Source organism: Malania oleifera, chromosome 10 (genome assembly GCF_029873635.1).
Source record: "Malania oleifera isolate guangnan ecotype guangnan chromosome 10, ASM2987363v1, whole genome shotgun sequence".
Classification (NCBI taxonomy): Eukaryota; Viridiplantae; Streptophyta; class Magnoliopsida; order Santalales; family Ximeniaceae; genus Malania; species Malania oleifera.
In genome coordinates, this window is record NC_080426.1 from 2,861,918 (window position 1) to 2,878,394 (window position 16,477).

The 16,477-nt window shown below is 36.6% G+C and overlaps 1 protein-coding gene across 1 annotated transcript; it reads left to right on the forward strand.

The window, feature by feature from the left end:
- Positions 1-1,550: 1,550 nt before the first annotated feature.
- LOC131166283 (inactive receptor-like serine/threonine-protein kinase At2g40270) lies at positions 1,551-14,164 on the forward strand. Its single transcript, XM_058124686.1, has 9 exons — positions 1,551-2,368; positions 2,777-2,915; positions 9,962-10,033; positions 10,155-10,298; positions 10,399-10,539; positions 11,378-11,910; positions 12,775-12,965; positions 13,048-13,180; positions 13,314-14,164. Exons 1-9 carry the CDS (start codon positions 2,239-2,241, stop codon positions 13,910-13,912), a joined length of 2,082 nt encoding a protein of 693 aa, XP_057980669.1. The 5' UTR covers positions 1,551-2,238; the 3' UTR covers positions 13,913-14,164.
- The last annotated feature ends 2,313 nt before the right edge of the window (positions 14,165-16,477 follow it).

Sequence of the window (16,477 nt, forward strand, 5' to 3'; positions counted from 1 at the left end):
AACCGAGAGTGACGACAAATGCTAAGCTTGCATTTTAAATCTTAAAACTTTGGGAAGCCCTAAACTTGATTCACATAAAAGCTGAAAAGTCTTCAAACACCTTTCGCCACATTCTAAAACAGTGGGCTGCATTTTCCTAATCACCTCACCACCCCCCCCCCCCACCTTTTATTTTCTTTTAATCACATTGATTTAATTATTAGTTAAACATAGCCTTCCATCAAATCTACTTTCCTTTCCATACAATATATATTATATTTAATTACTACATGGTTAAAAGTGTTTTACATTTTTTAATTGGGCAAAAATACTATTATTTAGTTACTCAAATTTCAACGTTTTAATGTTTTGTTTTGCTTAATCGAAGCTACAAAATGGGAAGAAAGCTGGTCGATCTCCAATCTTATACTCTTTTTTCCATCTCTTTAAAGTTCAAACTCAAAAGATAAATATAAACTATAAATTTTGAGATCTATCTTAATTAAAGAACCCAAGAAAAAAATTTAAAATAAATGTAGAGAAAAGTCGACATCTAGCAAACCTAAAAAACTACAATCCTATTTAATAAAGAACAAATACTATTCAGTACCAAACATAGAAGATAAAACAATCTTCTTGCTTTTATAAAACAACATTTTTACCCTAATTTTGTCCCTTTCTTTTGAAATATTTTAGAATAAATTAATAAATACACTTTCATTTTCACGGCACACAAATTATGATAAAATTTTTAATTGCAATCTATTAATTCTTTAGAAGGCTTTATCTAATTTGCACTAGTTTCAGGCAACCCTTTTTTGGAACAGTTGAAGTTATATATTTAGAAAATCAGATCGTGTTTAATATATTTAAAAATTAAAATTATTGCATTAAACTATTTACGTATGCATAGTTAGTAAATCTTGTAAATAAATGACGAATTTTAAGGCGGAGGACATTTTTGGAATAAAGATCAAGAAGAATTTTATTTATTAAAAATTATCTTATTTTTAAAAATTAATGAGAGATTTTTTTTATTTTTATTGGTGTACTAAGTTTCTTTAAGAACTTTCACATGGGCATTTTAATAAAAGTCAAAAAACATATTTTAAATAATTTACGTGCTTTGAGAAATAATTCTTAAACAAAATTTTCTTATAATTTTAAAATAAAAATAAAAAAATTAACCTTTAATTATCATGTGCCTTGTTTAAATTTATCTGTCATGTATTAATATTTACTTTCTCTTTTTTTTCATATGTTATTTTCATCTTTTTAACTTTTCGACGCTTTTCAATTCTTATTGTTTTTTCTCATTTTTCACTTATACTATTGTTTAAATTTTTTTAATTGCTTTAATTTTTACATCAATAAAACAATCCACAACTCAAAAAAATATTTGACTATATTTTTTAAAATGTTAAAATATAAATACCAATTAGTAATTATAAATTGATCCTTGTCAATTTTCCAATGTGTACACTATGTATGGACAAATTATATACTAATTATTAAATAAATGAATATTTGTACTAAAATATTTTAAAACAGCTCACAAAAAAAGAAAAACAGCTTGGTATATTATTTCACACTGGTTAAGATCTCCACATGATATGATTAACAAAATGCTCAGCCATTAATCAAATGACAAATAACATTGTGTATTTAGTTATTTATGCGGCAAGTCAAACGATGAAAATTACAAATGATTCAATGTTTGTACTCGGTCTACATCTGCAGCATTTCTTCAATATATAGATTCACAGAAGTTATGGAGAGAGAGAGAGAGAGAGAGAGAGAGAGAGCTTCGTGTCAGATTCTCGCCGCCACCGGAAAATCCGAAATCACCGACCCCTGTACTCCAAACGGCTGCTGGGCTGCCGTAGCTTTTAGTTCTTAGACCCATTCATATTTCACTTCCAGTCTTCCACTGCTCCTTCCTCTTTACCAGTAAAACTTTTCGTTTTTCGAGATTTTCCTGAGTCAAAAACCCAACCGGCTTCACGCGGTTTCAAACCCTCTTCTCGTCTTGATGAGTTCGCGAATACGCAACCCTGTTTTCGATCTCCTTCTTTCCCTCTGTGTAAAAATTTCTTGTTCTTCACGAATTTCAGTGTTTGGTTTCTGCGATACGTTCGAGCTGTAAGCCCTTTTGACTCTATTCGATTCAATTTGTCCCGCGATCGAGCTCATTAAGAACTGGGTTAGTTTAGATTAATTCTAGCTTTTGGGTCTTTCCCAATTGTGATCGGATCGGAGATGGACGAGCTCTGCAGGCTCAGGCGATCCAGGCCTCTGTTTACAACGTCGGCGGTGACGACGATAATGATGATGGTTATGAGTTTGTTTTCTCAAAACATGGGTTTATGTTGGGCTCTTAACGATGAAGGTATGAACTTTATGCTCCAGAGTCCACAATGAATCTGTTACATAATTACCATAAAACGCTATGGTGCGAACATTTTCGCTTCCCAATGCAAAATTCAGCAATCTGAAGTTTTAACTCAATATTTTTCACATGAAATGTCAAAGTAGGACATTGTTGTATTAGAATTTATTTAATTTTTATTTTATTAACATATGTTATCTATAAAAATCCATTTTTAATTTAAAAGTACCTCAAAATCCGCATTCAAAGATTGAAGCATCATTGTGGGAATGAGATCTTGATACGAGGACATGCTCCAAAATTCAGTATATTACAAATACGCACATATATACATAAATATATAAATATATCTATGTGTGTGTACACACACTCAAGAGTAACATTGATTTGGTATTACTAAATGTGCAGGTTTAGCTCTGTTGACCTTTCGGAACAGAATTGTGAGTGATCCATTTGGAGCTTTGTCGAATTGGGAGGATAATTATGGAGAGGTTAATCCTTGTTCTTGGTTCGGTGTCGAGTGCTCTGATGGGGAAGTGGTAGTTCTGTAAGTGTTTTCCTCTCTTTTTCCCTCAAATGTTTATCTTAATTTGATTGTATCTTTGTGGTGCATATTTTGCTTTTGTTTTTTTTTTTTCTAAAAAAGTTACTTTTTGGAGCTCTTGTATTGTTTTTTGGATCTCTTTTGTGAAGTTCGACTTATTACCCTGAATTGGTTAATAAGTATTTGCAGTTACCATTTTTCGGGTGCTTCCCTTTATGTTCTTACTTCTGCAAGAAAACTTTATTCATAATTTTTTCTAATTTAGGATCTCATATCGCTTTTGGGTGACAGAACGGGACGGAACATAAAATTGAATGAAGATATGCATTAATCAAGTGATAAATTAATTCCGTTCATTCTATCCTATGTATCGAACATGTAGTTGATGCAGTTGTTAATGCGATAAATCTGATTGTTTGCAGATTTCAAATTATTATTAAAATTAAAATTAAGGTGGATTCCAACTGTGTGCTTAATGCTGCGATTTAAGGATTCGTGTTCTATCAGAAATTTGTACAAATGACAAAAGAAGGCATCATGAGAAAATAGTTGTTAATAGGGATCTTTCATCAAGGAATTATTGTAACTTTTATTTGAAATTTGTGTCATTTATGCAGGAAACTAACTCTTCTGGTCAACAATAAACGCATTCTGCAGGATCTGTAACTCTATAGATCAAGAGAAAACATGAAGAAACTTTTTCTCAACAACAATATCATAAATTGATAAGTGGATGACTGGGCAATGACTTGCATAAAATCATTAGTTCGTGAATTCATGTGGAAACTAACTATAATGACATACAAATCTGTCGCAACTTTTGTTCATACTGATAAAAATCAGAGCAAAACGGACCAAAGGAAAAAGAAATATAGAATCAGAGGAAGAAGAAGGATATAAAAAAAATAACTCTATTCAATTATATTTTTACAACAACTTACAACCCCTATTTATACTTGTAATTAGGGAACGATGGAGTAAATACAAAATCAATTCTAAATAAATTTCCACACTCCTTTCTATAATAAGAAGATTTGCTGACTTTTCTCAAAGGAAATATCACGTAATTGGGGCCTCATGTTTGCGCCTTGATTTGTGGTCTTCCTCAACACTCCCCCTCAAGTTAGCGTGGATATTTATAACACCCAACTTGTTGAGTAGGTAATTAAATTGTGCAAGTCCAAGAGCTTTGGTAAATAAATCAGCGGGTTGCTGGCTTGTGTGCATATGGATTGTTTGAATGATCCCATTTTGGAGTTTTTCTCGAACCGCATGACAATCCATCTCGATATGCTTGGTTCGTTCATGAAACACTGGATTTGAAGCTATATGTATAGCAACTTTGTTATCACAGTACAGTCTGACTGGTTGAGAATATGTCACTACAAGATTTGAGGGTAAAGATTTTAACCAAGTGACCTCACAGCATGTAGAGACCATAGATCTATACTCTACTTCAGCTAAGGAGCGAGAGACATTTGTTTGCTTCTTGGTCTTCCAGGAAATGAGTGATTTTTTCGAGCAAGATGCAATACCCTGTGACTGATCGTCTAGTGTTCCTGCAGTGTGCCCAATCTGCATCACAATATGCATGGAGTTGGATTTCACTATAAGCCGACAAGAAAAGCCCCTGGCCTGGAGATTTCTTAATGTATCGCAAGAATCTGTGTGCTGATCTAAGTGTGGTATACGTGGCTTGTCCATAAACTGACTGAGTACATGTACTGAATAGGCTAAGTCTGGTCTTGTGATAGTCAAATAAATCAGTCTTCCAACAAGTCGTCTATATGATGAAGGATCTGTAATGAGTTCACCTTCACTCTCGCTGAGTGCAAGGTTTTGTTCCATGGGGAAGTTTCTAGGCTTAGCTCCAAGGAAGCCAGTGTCTTCCAGTATCTTAAAGGCATACTTCCTCTGAGATGGAAATATTCCCTTGGCTGAACGAGCCACTTCAATTCCCAAGAAATACTTGAGAATTCCCAGATCTTTGAGCTTGAAGTGGTTACTTAGAAATTTCTTGACTACATTGATCTGCTCCAAATTGTTTCCTGCAACGACAATTTTATCCACATATACTAAAATGGCAGTGACATTGTTTTTATGGGATCGGATGAAAAGTGTGTACTCTGCCTTAGACTGTGAATATCCTGCATCAATAAAGGTGGATGAGAGCTTGACATACCATTGCCTTGAAGCTTGTTTAAGGCCGTAGAGAGACTTAACAAGCTTGCGTACTCTAGTCTCCCCCTTTCGTCCGAATCCCGGTGGAAGCTACATGTATACTTCTTCTTCCAAATCTCCATAGAGGAAAGCATTGTTGATTGGAGCAAATGTCTCAGTATAGTCAATGCCTTCTTGTTGATTGTAACCCTTGGCAACGAGGCAAGCCTTGTATCGTTCGATGGATCGATCTGGATTGTATTTGATCTTATAGACCCATTTACATCCAATAGGTTTCTTACCAGAAGGGAGATGAGTGAGGATCCGGGTATTGTTGAGCTCGAGAGCATCAATCTCAACACGCATGGTAGTACTCCAGTGTGGATCGGTCATGGCCTGCAAGAAAGATTGTGGTTCTTTGGCAAGAGAGATGACTGTGGTGAAGGCACGGTGAGAAGGAGTTAACCGGGAATAAGAAAGGAAATTAATGAGAGGATAAGGAGTACCTAATGAACGGACCAGCGCAGAGTCAGATGATTGAGTGGGCCGAGATAGTAGAACCTGTTCCACATGAAAATCCTTCAAGTATTTCTCTGGCTAAGTGGGACGACTAGATTGTTGGGGCACTGGAGAAGGAGATGTTGATGGTGATGGAGATGGAGATGGTGATGGTGATGGTGATGGTGATGGAATGGGAGATGGGTCATCTAGAATATGGTCAAGGGAAAATACAGGAAAACGTAGGACAGGGTCTGTAGGTTCAGGTTTAGAAGAGGCAAAAGGGAAAATATCTTCATGAAAAATGACATCTCGGGAAACAAAGACTTTGTGTGTGCTAAGATTATAGAGTCGGTACCCCTTTTGACCATACGGGTAACCAAGGAAAACACATTGGATGGCTTGTGGGTCGAATTTGGTTGGGTTCTGAGAGTGAGTGGAAGCAAAATACAAGCATCCAAATATTTTCAAGTGATTATATGTGGGTTTGACACCTTGCAATCTTTCATAAGGAGATAAACCACCCACAATGGGAGAAGGTGTGCGGTTAATGAGATAGGTGGCAGTAAGAATAGCATCCCCCTAAAAGTGTGTAGGCATATGTGCTTGAAAGAGTAAGGAGCGGGCAACATTGAGAAGGTGACGATGTTTGCGTTCGACCACTCCGTTTTGTTGAGGAGTGGAGACACAACTGGTTTGGTGGACGAGACACAACTGGAGAATTGGTTTTCAACGAGATGAATGAAAGATTGTAAAAGAGAACGGGTGTTAGATTTATGGTGCATTAAGTAAATCCAAGTACTACGGGTAAAATCGTCGACAATAGTGAGAGAGTAATGTGCGCCAATAGTAGAAGAGGTGCGATGAGCCCCCTAAATGTCAACATGTAGTAGTTCAAAAGGTTTGTAGGAAGAAATGGAACTAGCTGGAAATGGAGCACAAGTCATTTTAACCAATGGGCAAATTAAACACGATTTCAAATTAGAACTACAAATTTTTGGTACTTTATTGGAAAGAAAAGACAATTTTTTATTGGACAATGTCCTAAATGTTGATGCCAAATATGGGAAGTCGAAGTGTAGGTGGCCGCTTGACAACAAGCCTTTCTGGTGTTTGCAAAGTGGTAGAGGTTGTCCCGCTCAGTTCCCATTCCCATCATTTTCATCGAGCGCAGGTCCTAAATAAAACAGAAATCAAAAGAAAAGATAATGAGAAACGGTGTATTTTGCATAACTTACGAAAGGAAATTAGGTTGAAATGAAAATTCAGGACACAAAGAACATTATCTAAAGTGAGAGTGGGAGAAAAGAGAACTGATCCAATATGATTAACGGTGACATGGGAGCCATCCGGTAATTGGACTGTCAGACCATGAACTGGAAAAGATTGGGTCAGAATAGTGGGTATGAAAACCATATAATTTGTTGCACCACTGTCAAGAATCTACAAATGATCATTATTGGGCTTGCCAACGAAGATTCGACACTACCTACTTGGTGTGCCATGGATTGCGGAAGGGCGGTATTGTTGAGAATAGCCAAGAGCTGCTGGCATTGCTCTAGGGTAAAAGGAAGATTGCTAGTAGTGGAGGAAACTTGATTGGCACTATGCTTGGAACTAGGGGTGAGCAAAATTCGGTGAAAACCGAATTAACCGAATTAACCGGCCGAAATTGGTCGGTTCGGTTCGGGTAAAAATCCCGGTTCGGTCGGTTCGGTTATAATTCCACAAAATTTCGGTTAATCGGTTTCGGTTCGGTTAAGGGTAAAAAAATTTCGGTTAACCGAATTAACCGAATTACTAATTAATTAGATTTTAAATATAATTTATGAATATAAATTTTGCTTATGCAAGTGCATGAAGGAGTTTAATTAACATATTTCGATTCTTTGTTTTACGGTAAAATATTATTTTCATTAATAAAATTAATAAAAAAGGTATTTAATTAAGTTAGATTTGGTTTTAAAAAAAATTTATAATTGTATTATATTTCTAACAATTAATTTTAAATGATTTCGGTTAAAATCGGTTAACCGAATTACCCGAATGGGCAATTCGGTCGGGGTCGGTTCGGTTTCCATCGACAATTCGGTCGGTTCGGTTAATGGTTTTATTTAACCGAATTTTTCGGTTAATTCGGTTAATTACCCGAATTTAACCGAACCGACCGTTTGCTCACCCCTACTTGGAACCTGTTTCAGGCTTAGAGTTGCGAGGTCCCGGAGCGAAGTGTGCCGGTCTTTCCCACAATGACTGCATTTGAGGTACTTTTTAAGTGGACTTGGTCGGCTATTGTTCTGTGGTTGGATAGTTGGAGGCAGCCAAAGCAATGCCTTCAATGGATTGTGGAGTCAAGACGCTGCGGTGACGTTCTTCTTGCATGACCAGGGCATAAGTACGACTTACAGTTGGAAGCGGATCCATCAATAGTATCTGTCTACGAGTTGTAGCATAGGATTCGTTGAGGCCCATAAGCAAGGTCAACACATTGTCAAATTCTCGTTGGGCCAAATTGTTCTTACGGGCGCCACAAGTGCAGGTACCACAGGTGCAAATGTGCGGGGATTGAATTTCGGCCAACTCATCCCATAAGCCCTTCAACTTTGCAAAATAAGTTGTAACTAAAAGAGAACCTTGAACAAGATTACTAATATCTTGTTTAAGTTTGTAAAGACGTGACCCATTGACTTGAGATTACCAATCTTTTAAATCGGTCCAAATGACATAAGCAGATTTGCAATAGATTACGCTGGAGGAAATATCTTTAGAAATGGAATTGAGAAGCCAGGATATTACCATGACGTTGCATTGTTTTTATTGTCGTGCCTTAGGTGAGGAACTAGAAGGTGGTAGAGGAACCGTACCATCGATGAAGCTAAGCTTGTTTTTGGCCTCAAAAGCGAGGAGCATTGCTCGACTCCATGAGGCATAGTTGTCTTCAGTAAGTGGAGTGGTAACCAAGACCATGCTGGGGTGATCCGAAGGATGAAGAAACAAGTGATGGGTAGGGTTATAAAATTTCTCTTCCTTTTCAGCCATGAGGAAAAAATGGAACCTTTCTTTTTTTAAAGTACGAACCAGCACCGGGGCGCGGTTTGGGTGCGGCTCGGCCTGGGCGCGGATCGTAGGGATCCGGGCTTCTTGGTGTGGGTCGCTTGGGCTTGGGTCTATAGCACAAGCTTTGGCCTGGACACGGGCTTGGGCTCAAGTCAATGGAGCTGTGAAAAAAAAAGGAATGAAACAGCCCAAACCAAAACGACTAAGTAGCCCAAAAAAAATAAGGAGGTCGTCTTCAACCTTGGAACATCAAAAGAATATGCAAAGTGTGCACCCCAACCATTCAACAAAAACACCCAATGAGAGCAGAAATGAAAAAAAAAAAAAAATGAACAAAAGGAATAACAGATTGTTCAAAATGCTCCCACAATCAAGAACACCAAGATTTTGTAAAATAAAAAAAACCACATTCAACGTTTGACAATAACGTTGATGTGAGAAAGAAAAAAAAACCACCTCTGTTTGGACCTCTTAAGGATCGATTCGATCTGATACCATGATAAAAATCAGAGCAAAACGGACCAGAGGAAAAAGAAATATAGAATCAGAGGAAGAAGAAGAATATAAAAAATAACTCTATTCAATTATATTTTTACAACAACTTACAACCCCTATTTATACTTGTAATTGGGGAACGGTGGAGTAAATACAAAATCAATCCTAAATAAATTTCCACGCTCCTTTCTATAATAAGAAGATTTGCTGACTTTTCTCAAAGGAAATATCATGTAATTGGGACCTCATGTTTGCTCTTGATTTGTGGTCTTCCTCAACACAAACTATATTTTTCTAGTTTGATATTTTTGGCAGAGAAGTCAAATTACATTATGTTGAAGTGCTTCAGAAGTTCGAGATTAGATTCTTGAATATGTAGATTATGTTTAAAATTAAAAAAAAAAATTGTCCATTTTATGGCAGGATATGTGCCATAACCAGACAACCACAAAATTCAAAGAGAAATTATTTGGTTGAAATTGTACTTTGTGGGTTTTTTTTATGAGTTCTCAAAAACAAAACAAAAAAAAGTTCAGAATGATTCAAAAATGTTTGATGAAGTGGAATATGTATCATGCCCAAATTGTTGAATTGAATTGCATAGCAGCCTTGCGTTATGTTTTTGGTTTATTAAGAATCAATCTGTGCTTAACACTGATTTGACAAGGAAAGATTTGGCATGGGTTTGTTTAAATCAGATGACTACCGGCTATCCAGTTGTGTAGAGAGTAATGCTTTCATTTTATTATGAGTTTATTGTTTATTCAAACAAAATGGTGTCAGAATTTTGCAGCCAATTTTTTCCATTCATTTTAAAATCAGACATATACAACTTGCAGGAACTTGAAAGATCTTTGTCTTGGAGGATTGCTGGCACCTGAGCTTGGGAAACTGGCACGCATAAAATCTATGTAAGCACTAAGCATTTTATTTGACTTTTCCAGTTGCAAAATCATTTGTAATCACTGCTGTTTTTGCTTTTGCTCTCGTCTTTTATATATACTTTTTTCACTCTGCACTTTGTTTTTCCAGTATTTTGCGCAACAACTCTTTTTCCGGGATCATTCCTGAAGAGATTGGGCAGCTAAAGGAGCTGGAGGTGTTGGATTTAGGATATAATAACTTTAGTGGGCCACTTCCATCTGACTTTGCTAATAATTTATCTCTGTCACTCCTGTAAGTTGATAGTATCAACCAGTTTGTGAATTATTGTTAGTGTACATATTTTTTGCTAATTCTATGAAATTGAATTACAATTTTTTTGATTATTTTGCAGTCTTCTAGATAACAATGGGCTTCTTGGTAGCTTATCTCCTGAAATTGATGAACTTAAGAGGCTTTCAGAATTTCAAGTAGATGAGAATGAGCTCTCGAATGCTGCCAAAAGATTGTCTTGCAACCAAAGATCTATTGCATGGTATTTTGATGCAAAAATACTTATTTTCTCTTTTCATTTTATTTTATTTTTAAAATGCTAGTTTGTTATTTAGGTACACAATTGAAGAACTTGTTCAAATTGGTGCAAGTGATGTGCATGATCCTGAAGCACCAATTGATGGATCTCACATTGGAATATCTCCAATGCGAAAGACAACATGAATATTAAGTAAACAAGGTGGCATTTCTGTAATTTTTCTGTAAAAAAATTGTAAAGGAACTCAAATGATCAAATTAGAAAACATAAATTGCCACTATTTGTGAAATGACCCTTGGATGTCAATTGTGTGCCTTTGGTGGCTTTAGTCACATTTTTCTTTTTCCTTTTTCTTTTGTCAGAAAAGGGGTTCTTTAGATTTCTATAGATTTCTAAAACAGCACATTTTTGTATTATTTCAGTTTCAAAACAAAGCAGTGTAGTGGAGATTCATTGCACTGCCACTTTTGGTTCCCAAAATTTTGAAATAATAATTATAATTACAATAATAATAATAATACCTTCTCGTAAAATGTTTGGATGCTCATAAACAATAAAACAAGCATGAAAAACTATCCTAATAGTATTTTATACATTTTGTTTGGTAGGATCATGGCATAATTGCATTTACTACAGACTTAGTAAATGCCCTTGTACCATGTGTTTGAAACAAGCTCCTTGTATTTTCTTGCTTTAATCAAAATTTTCATTCCATGGAAGCTTTTAGAAAAGTTACTCCATATGTAATGAAATTTTATGTCATGTATACATTATGAGAGCCTTTGTTTTTTTGGCTCAACTGAATGTTAACTGCTTTTTTTTTTTTCTTCATCTTTGCTAGGGACATTGCCCAAGCTGAAGACTCCGTTCAAAGGAGATTGCTACAAGTGACAACTACCGCACCAAGGAATGCAAAAAATGATGAAAGTGAAACACCTGTGTCACCCTCACCTTCACCAACACCATCACCTTCATTGCCACCGTCTTTTCTATTGCCACCATCATCTCCATCCCCTTCATTGTCACCGTCTCCATCTCCATCTCCATCTCCATCTCCATCTCCATCTCCATCCCTGTCCCCATCCCCATCAGTAAAATCTCCATCTCCAGCTACCACACCTTCACTTGTTATTAGGCCCCATTCGACTTCCCGTTCTCCAACTGTAGTTGCATCATCACCTTCTTTTTTCTCTAACCAGTCCTCCCCCCATTCTAAGAAAAATCATGCTCTAATATTAGTTGGAGCTGTTGGAGGCTCTACAATTATTTTTGTTCTTGTCATCGGCATAATTTTATATAGAAGCAGTAAGGTTGCTGCTGTCAAACCTTGGGCCACAGGATTAAGTGGGCAGCTTCAGAAAGCATTTGTAACAGGTAACTCTTTTCTTTTCACTCATGGGAGAAAACCAGGTTCTTGTGTTTATATTCTAACAAGTACGTCCAAAATGTTAATGGCATAAATGTGAACAGTGTTGGCCATAGGTGAATAAAGATGATATAGTTTAAACTTTAGTACCTAAAATTAATGGTTTAATGGATGGCTAGCTATTAAGGTGTTTTTTTGGCCTGAATACTGACTCTGTATCTTATATTTCTGCAGTTGACAGAAACCAGATAATTCATTTTATCATTTTATGTAATGATTTTGTTTAAAAATGATGCACCAAGCCACCACCTTGATGTTGGATTATAAAACCTATTCTTGGGTCATCACGTAATGGTTTAAGTGTTTTGGTTGAGTTGCTCTTGAATATGGTACTATGGCATTATTGAGTTAAATTCTGGAGTTGAGTCCTGGGCAGTAAACAAACCCACTATATAACTAATTTCGCCACTAGGTAAAAAATTTTATCTGTGTTTTTGTTCACTTCAAGCCATTTTAGGCCCCTCTAATTGCTTAAGTTTTAATTTGAGTGGTTCTTTGGTACTTAATTGGATATTTAAAAGTCTGCTTGAAGGTGTCACATGGTAAAGGAAAGAAAGGTGCAAATAATTTTGTGTTCCTAGTCAATACAGAGTACAGATATTTCTGTCTTTTTCGCATTATATGCCTAATTGAGGACCAGACCAGGCTTCTTTGAAAGTCGAAACTAATCAAAACTGCCCAAACCGATTGGGCTTCTCAGTCGAGGACAGCTTATACATCCCTTTTTCGCTCTCATATTACATGTATTCTTGTGTTCATTCTGCCCACAAGTTGTGTTTATTTACTTACATGATGGGGAATCTGGATTTCAGGTGTACCAAAGCTCAAGAGATCAGAGCTTGAAACAGCTTGTGAGGATTTCAGTAATGTAATTGGTACTTCATCAATTGGTACAGCATTTAAAGGCACACTGTCTAATGGAGTTGAAATAGCTGTAATATCTGCTGCAGTAAAAACTACTGACAACTGGACAAAGAATTTTGAAGCACTGTTCAGGAAGAAGGTACTCTTTAAGAAACAAATTCTTTCAAAAATTTATTGTCTTGGATTGTAATGTGATAGTCTAACTGTTAATGCTGTTTCAGATTGACACATTATCAAAAGTGAACCACAAGAATTTTGTCAACCTTCTTGGGTATTGTGAGGAAGAGGAGCCCTTCACTAGAATGATGGTTTTCGAATACGCTCCAAATGGGACTCTTTTTGAGCATTTGCACAGTGAGTGACCACTACTATTTTTTTTTATAATAGAAACACTAAAATTCATGGTAGAAATCACATCCCGAATGGGTCATGGAAGTTATTCTGTTGGGTGGAAGGAATGAATCTTCAATTCTGTTTTGTTATGCAGTAAGAGAAGCAGAGCACTTGGATTGGGGAATGCGGCTGAGAATTGCTATGGGCATGGCATACTGCCTTGAGCATATGCACCAACTAACACCACCGATGCCCCACAATTACCTCAACTCTTCTGTTGTTAATCTTACTGAAGATTATGCAGCCAAAATCTCAGATTTCAGCTTCCAGAATGACATAGCTGCAGCCGAGCTGGAATCCCCTGGCTTTGACCACCTGAACGCACACTTTGCTGAGCCAGAAAACAACGTTTACAGCTTTGGGTTAGTCCTCCTTGAAATGATCACGGGTAGGGTCCCTTACTCTCTGTATGATGGATCAGTTGAGGGTTGGGCATATGATTTCTTGAGGGGCAAGCAATCCCTTGGAGAACTGTTGGATCCTACTCTCAAATCCTTCCAAGAGGATCAGCTTGAGGAAATTGGTGAAGTAATCAAATATTGTATGGAACTTGACCCCAAACAGAGACCAGCAATGAGAGAAGTCACTGCCAGATTGAGAGAGATAACTGCAATAGGACCCGATGGAGCAATTCCGAGACTCTCACCTCTTTGGTGGGCTGAGCTTGAAATTCTGTCCACAGAAGCAAGCTAGGAGATATGTCTAGTTTCAAATGTGTACACAAATTTTTCATGTTCTTTCAGTTTTTGCCTTTTGGTGAGGCACTAGAGGCTTCCTTTAGTAGGTGGATACTGCTTGGAACTAATTTAGTCAGAGAGGAGGCTTGTGTATATATTATATGGTGGAAATCTGATGGAAAATCTTCTTTGTTTTTTGTTTAATTTGCCGATGCGAAATGCAAAAGGAAAGCAATTATACTTGTGAATAAAGCTCTCATTTCTTTTCCATGATTAGTCACATTCTTGGCTGCACAGGGTGCCAGACTGTTTCCTGCTGAAGCAGTCTTTGGAATCACTAGTATCTGAACAAAATGTGAAAATTCTCGGTGCTTGTGTGAATTTGAACAAAATAGTGTAAAAATGTAAATTTAGTTTAGTTCAAATTGAAATCCAAGACTGAAATTTTACATTGCAGCAGCTATTGAAATGCTCGTGTTTGTGGTAAAATAAAATTCTCCAGTTCATATTAAAAATTTGTGATCAACTATAGGGACTGTTGGGCTTTTATGGGCAATGGAAAGGGTGCGTTGGTTGGCCTTTGTAATATGGGTAGGGAAAGAATGGGAGGCGATGGTTTTAAAAACAAGACAACATAAAATTTTAAAATTTCAAAACTTTCCTTTGTTCACAATTACAATAAATTTTATTTCAGTCTGAACCCAGAAAAAAAAAATTAACTAACTCAGTAAAAATATTAATCACACTAGAGATTAATGTATCAATAAACTTGCTTTGGACACATTTTACTTGAAAGTAAAACAATCCAAATAACAAAAGCGTACCAATTCTATGCCAACACTTGGTCATAAGAAACCCATTATTATGCTAATGTTTCATTTGGAACCATAAATTTTGAATCTTAAATTTAAATTTTAGTAGATTTGGGCAAATTTCAATATAATTTTATATTACGTCTTATTCAATTCCATTACAAATTCAAATCCAATACCTCTCCAAATATGGGATAAATATTTAAATAAAAAAAAAAAAAAACAGCAAACATCCTGAAAAATACGTCCTGAGTATTTCAGCTAGACACAAGAACCAGTCCATATCAAGTCAAAACACCACCCGGGATGCATTTTTCAGCCTTTAATCTCAAACACCATTTTAGCATCATGCAGGCTAGACAGGACAAGCCCTGAATTTGCCAGTTCTCAGAAATTCAGAACGACCAAAATCAAGAATCTAATTGCAATATAATATGAATAAAAATACTCGCACATATTTTAAAGAAGTTGCACTTAAAAACTCAAATCACTTTGAAAAAAAATAAAAAACTGGAGTGGTGGTCTTCACGTAAGCACCGAATTACAATAATGCAAACCACCAACACAGCTTAGCAGCACCCACGTTCAATCAAGAAGTTCAAAACTCACATAAATTTCTCGTGAAAAAGAAACTATAAATTCCATGATCTTTGAGGGTTTCCCCACCTAAGTAGCTCAGCTATCTTCTTCTTAACATCTTCAAGCACAAACTACCCCTCCAAGAAGATGGAAACCAGCAAGCTCATAATCATCCCATTTCTCCTACTTCTCTCCTTGGCCTCCCCTTCCATTGCCACCGTTGTTGAAGAGACACCCGAGAAAACAGATGTGGTGGTGGAGGGAATGGTGTACTGCCAGAGCTGTGAGCACTTAGGATCTTGGTCGTTGACAGGGGCCGAGCCCATTCCTGCAGCCAAAGTCAGCGTTACCTGCAAAGACCTCAAAGATCGAGTCAGCTTCTACAAGGCTTTTTCCACAGATGAGAACGGTTACTTCTATGCAAAGCTTGAAGGATTCATGATGAGCAACTATCTGTTGGACCATCCCCTCCACTCATGCAAAGTGAAGTTGGTTTCATCGCCTCTTCCAAACTGCAACCTCTTCTCCAATGTCAACTACGGGCTCTATGGTTCGCCGCTTCGTTATGAAAACAAGAGACTGGTTGGGAAGCATTATGAGGCTGTGGTTTATGCTGCAGGTCCCCTTGCTTTCCGTCCAGCCCATTGCCCTCCCTCGACTCACTACTAACTGACTACCTTGTATGCATAAATCCTGATTGATAATCTGTCTCTTCTCTTTGCTCCTTCTTTTTACTAGTTTTCTGAGATTTTTTTTTTTTATTTTGATTTTTCTTAACCTGTTGATTTGAAGGTTCTTGTCCAAATGAGAGAACACTCTGTTCTATTGCCTGAATAAACTAAGTAAAATGCTGCACAACATAATTTTTTTTAACTGTATTTTGCTCATGTTACCTTGTGGCTTGTTTGTAACCACTGTTGTTATCAATAAATTTGGAATTTCCGTTAAAAAATATTAAAAAAAAAACCTGTTTTTTCTGCTGCATGTCAATCCAAGAGACCAAACATTGGGATATAATTGACCTCACCATACACTGGAACAAGTACAAACTAGAAGAGGAGTAGAAGCATAAATCCACCTACTTCATAAAATTTCAAAACTCAAATACATAGGCCAGATCCCCACTCCTCCAGGCCCCACCCCATAAAAAACAAAAAAAAAATTAAATGGAAAAAAAGGATAAAAAGAAA

What these genes read in the sequence shown, in the direction of transcription:
- LOC131166283 (XM_058124686.1), top strand. Translation starts at nt 2,239, where the DNA reads ATGGACGAGCTCTGCAGGCTCAGGCGATCCAGGCCTCTGTTTACAACG. An exon ending in AACCAAAGATCTATTGCATG is followed by an intron (nt 10,540 to 11,377) that starts GTATTTTGATGC and finishes CATCTTTGCTAG; the next exon opens with GGACATTGCCCAAGCTGAAG. An exon ending in TCAGAAAGCATTTGTAACAG is followed by an intron (nt 11,911 to 12,774) that starts GTAACTCTTTTC and finishes TCTGGATTTCAG; the next exon opens with GTGTACCAAAGCTCAAGAGA.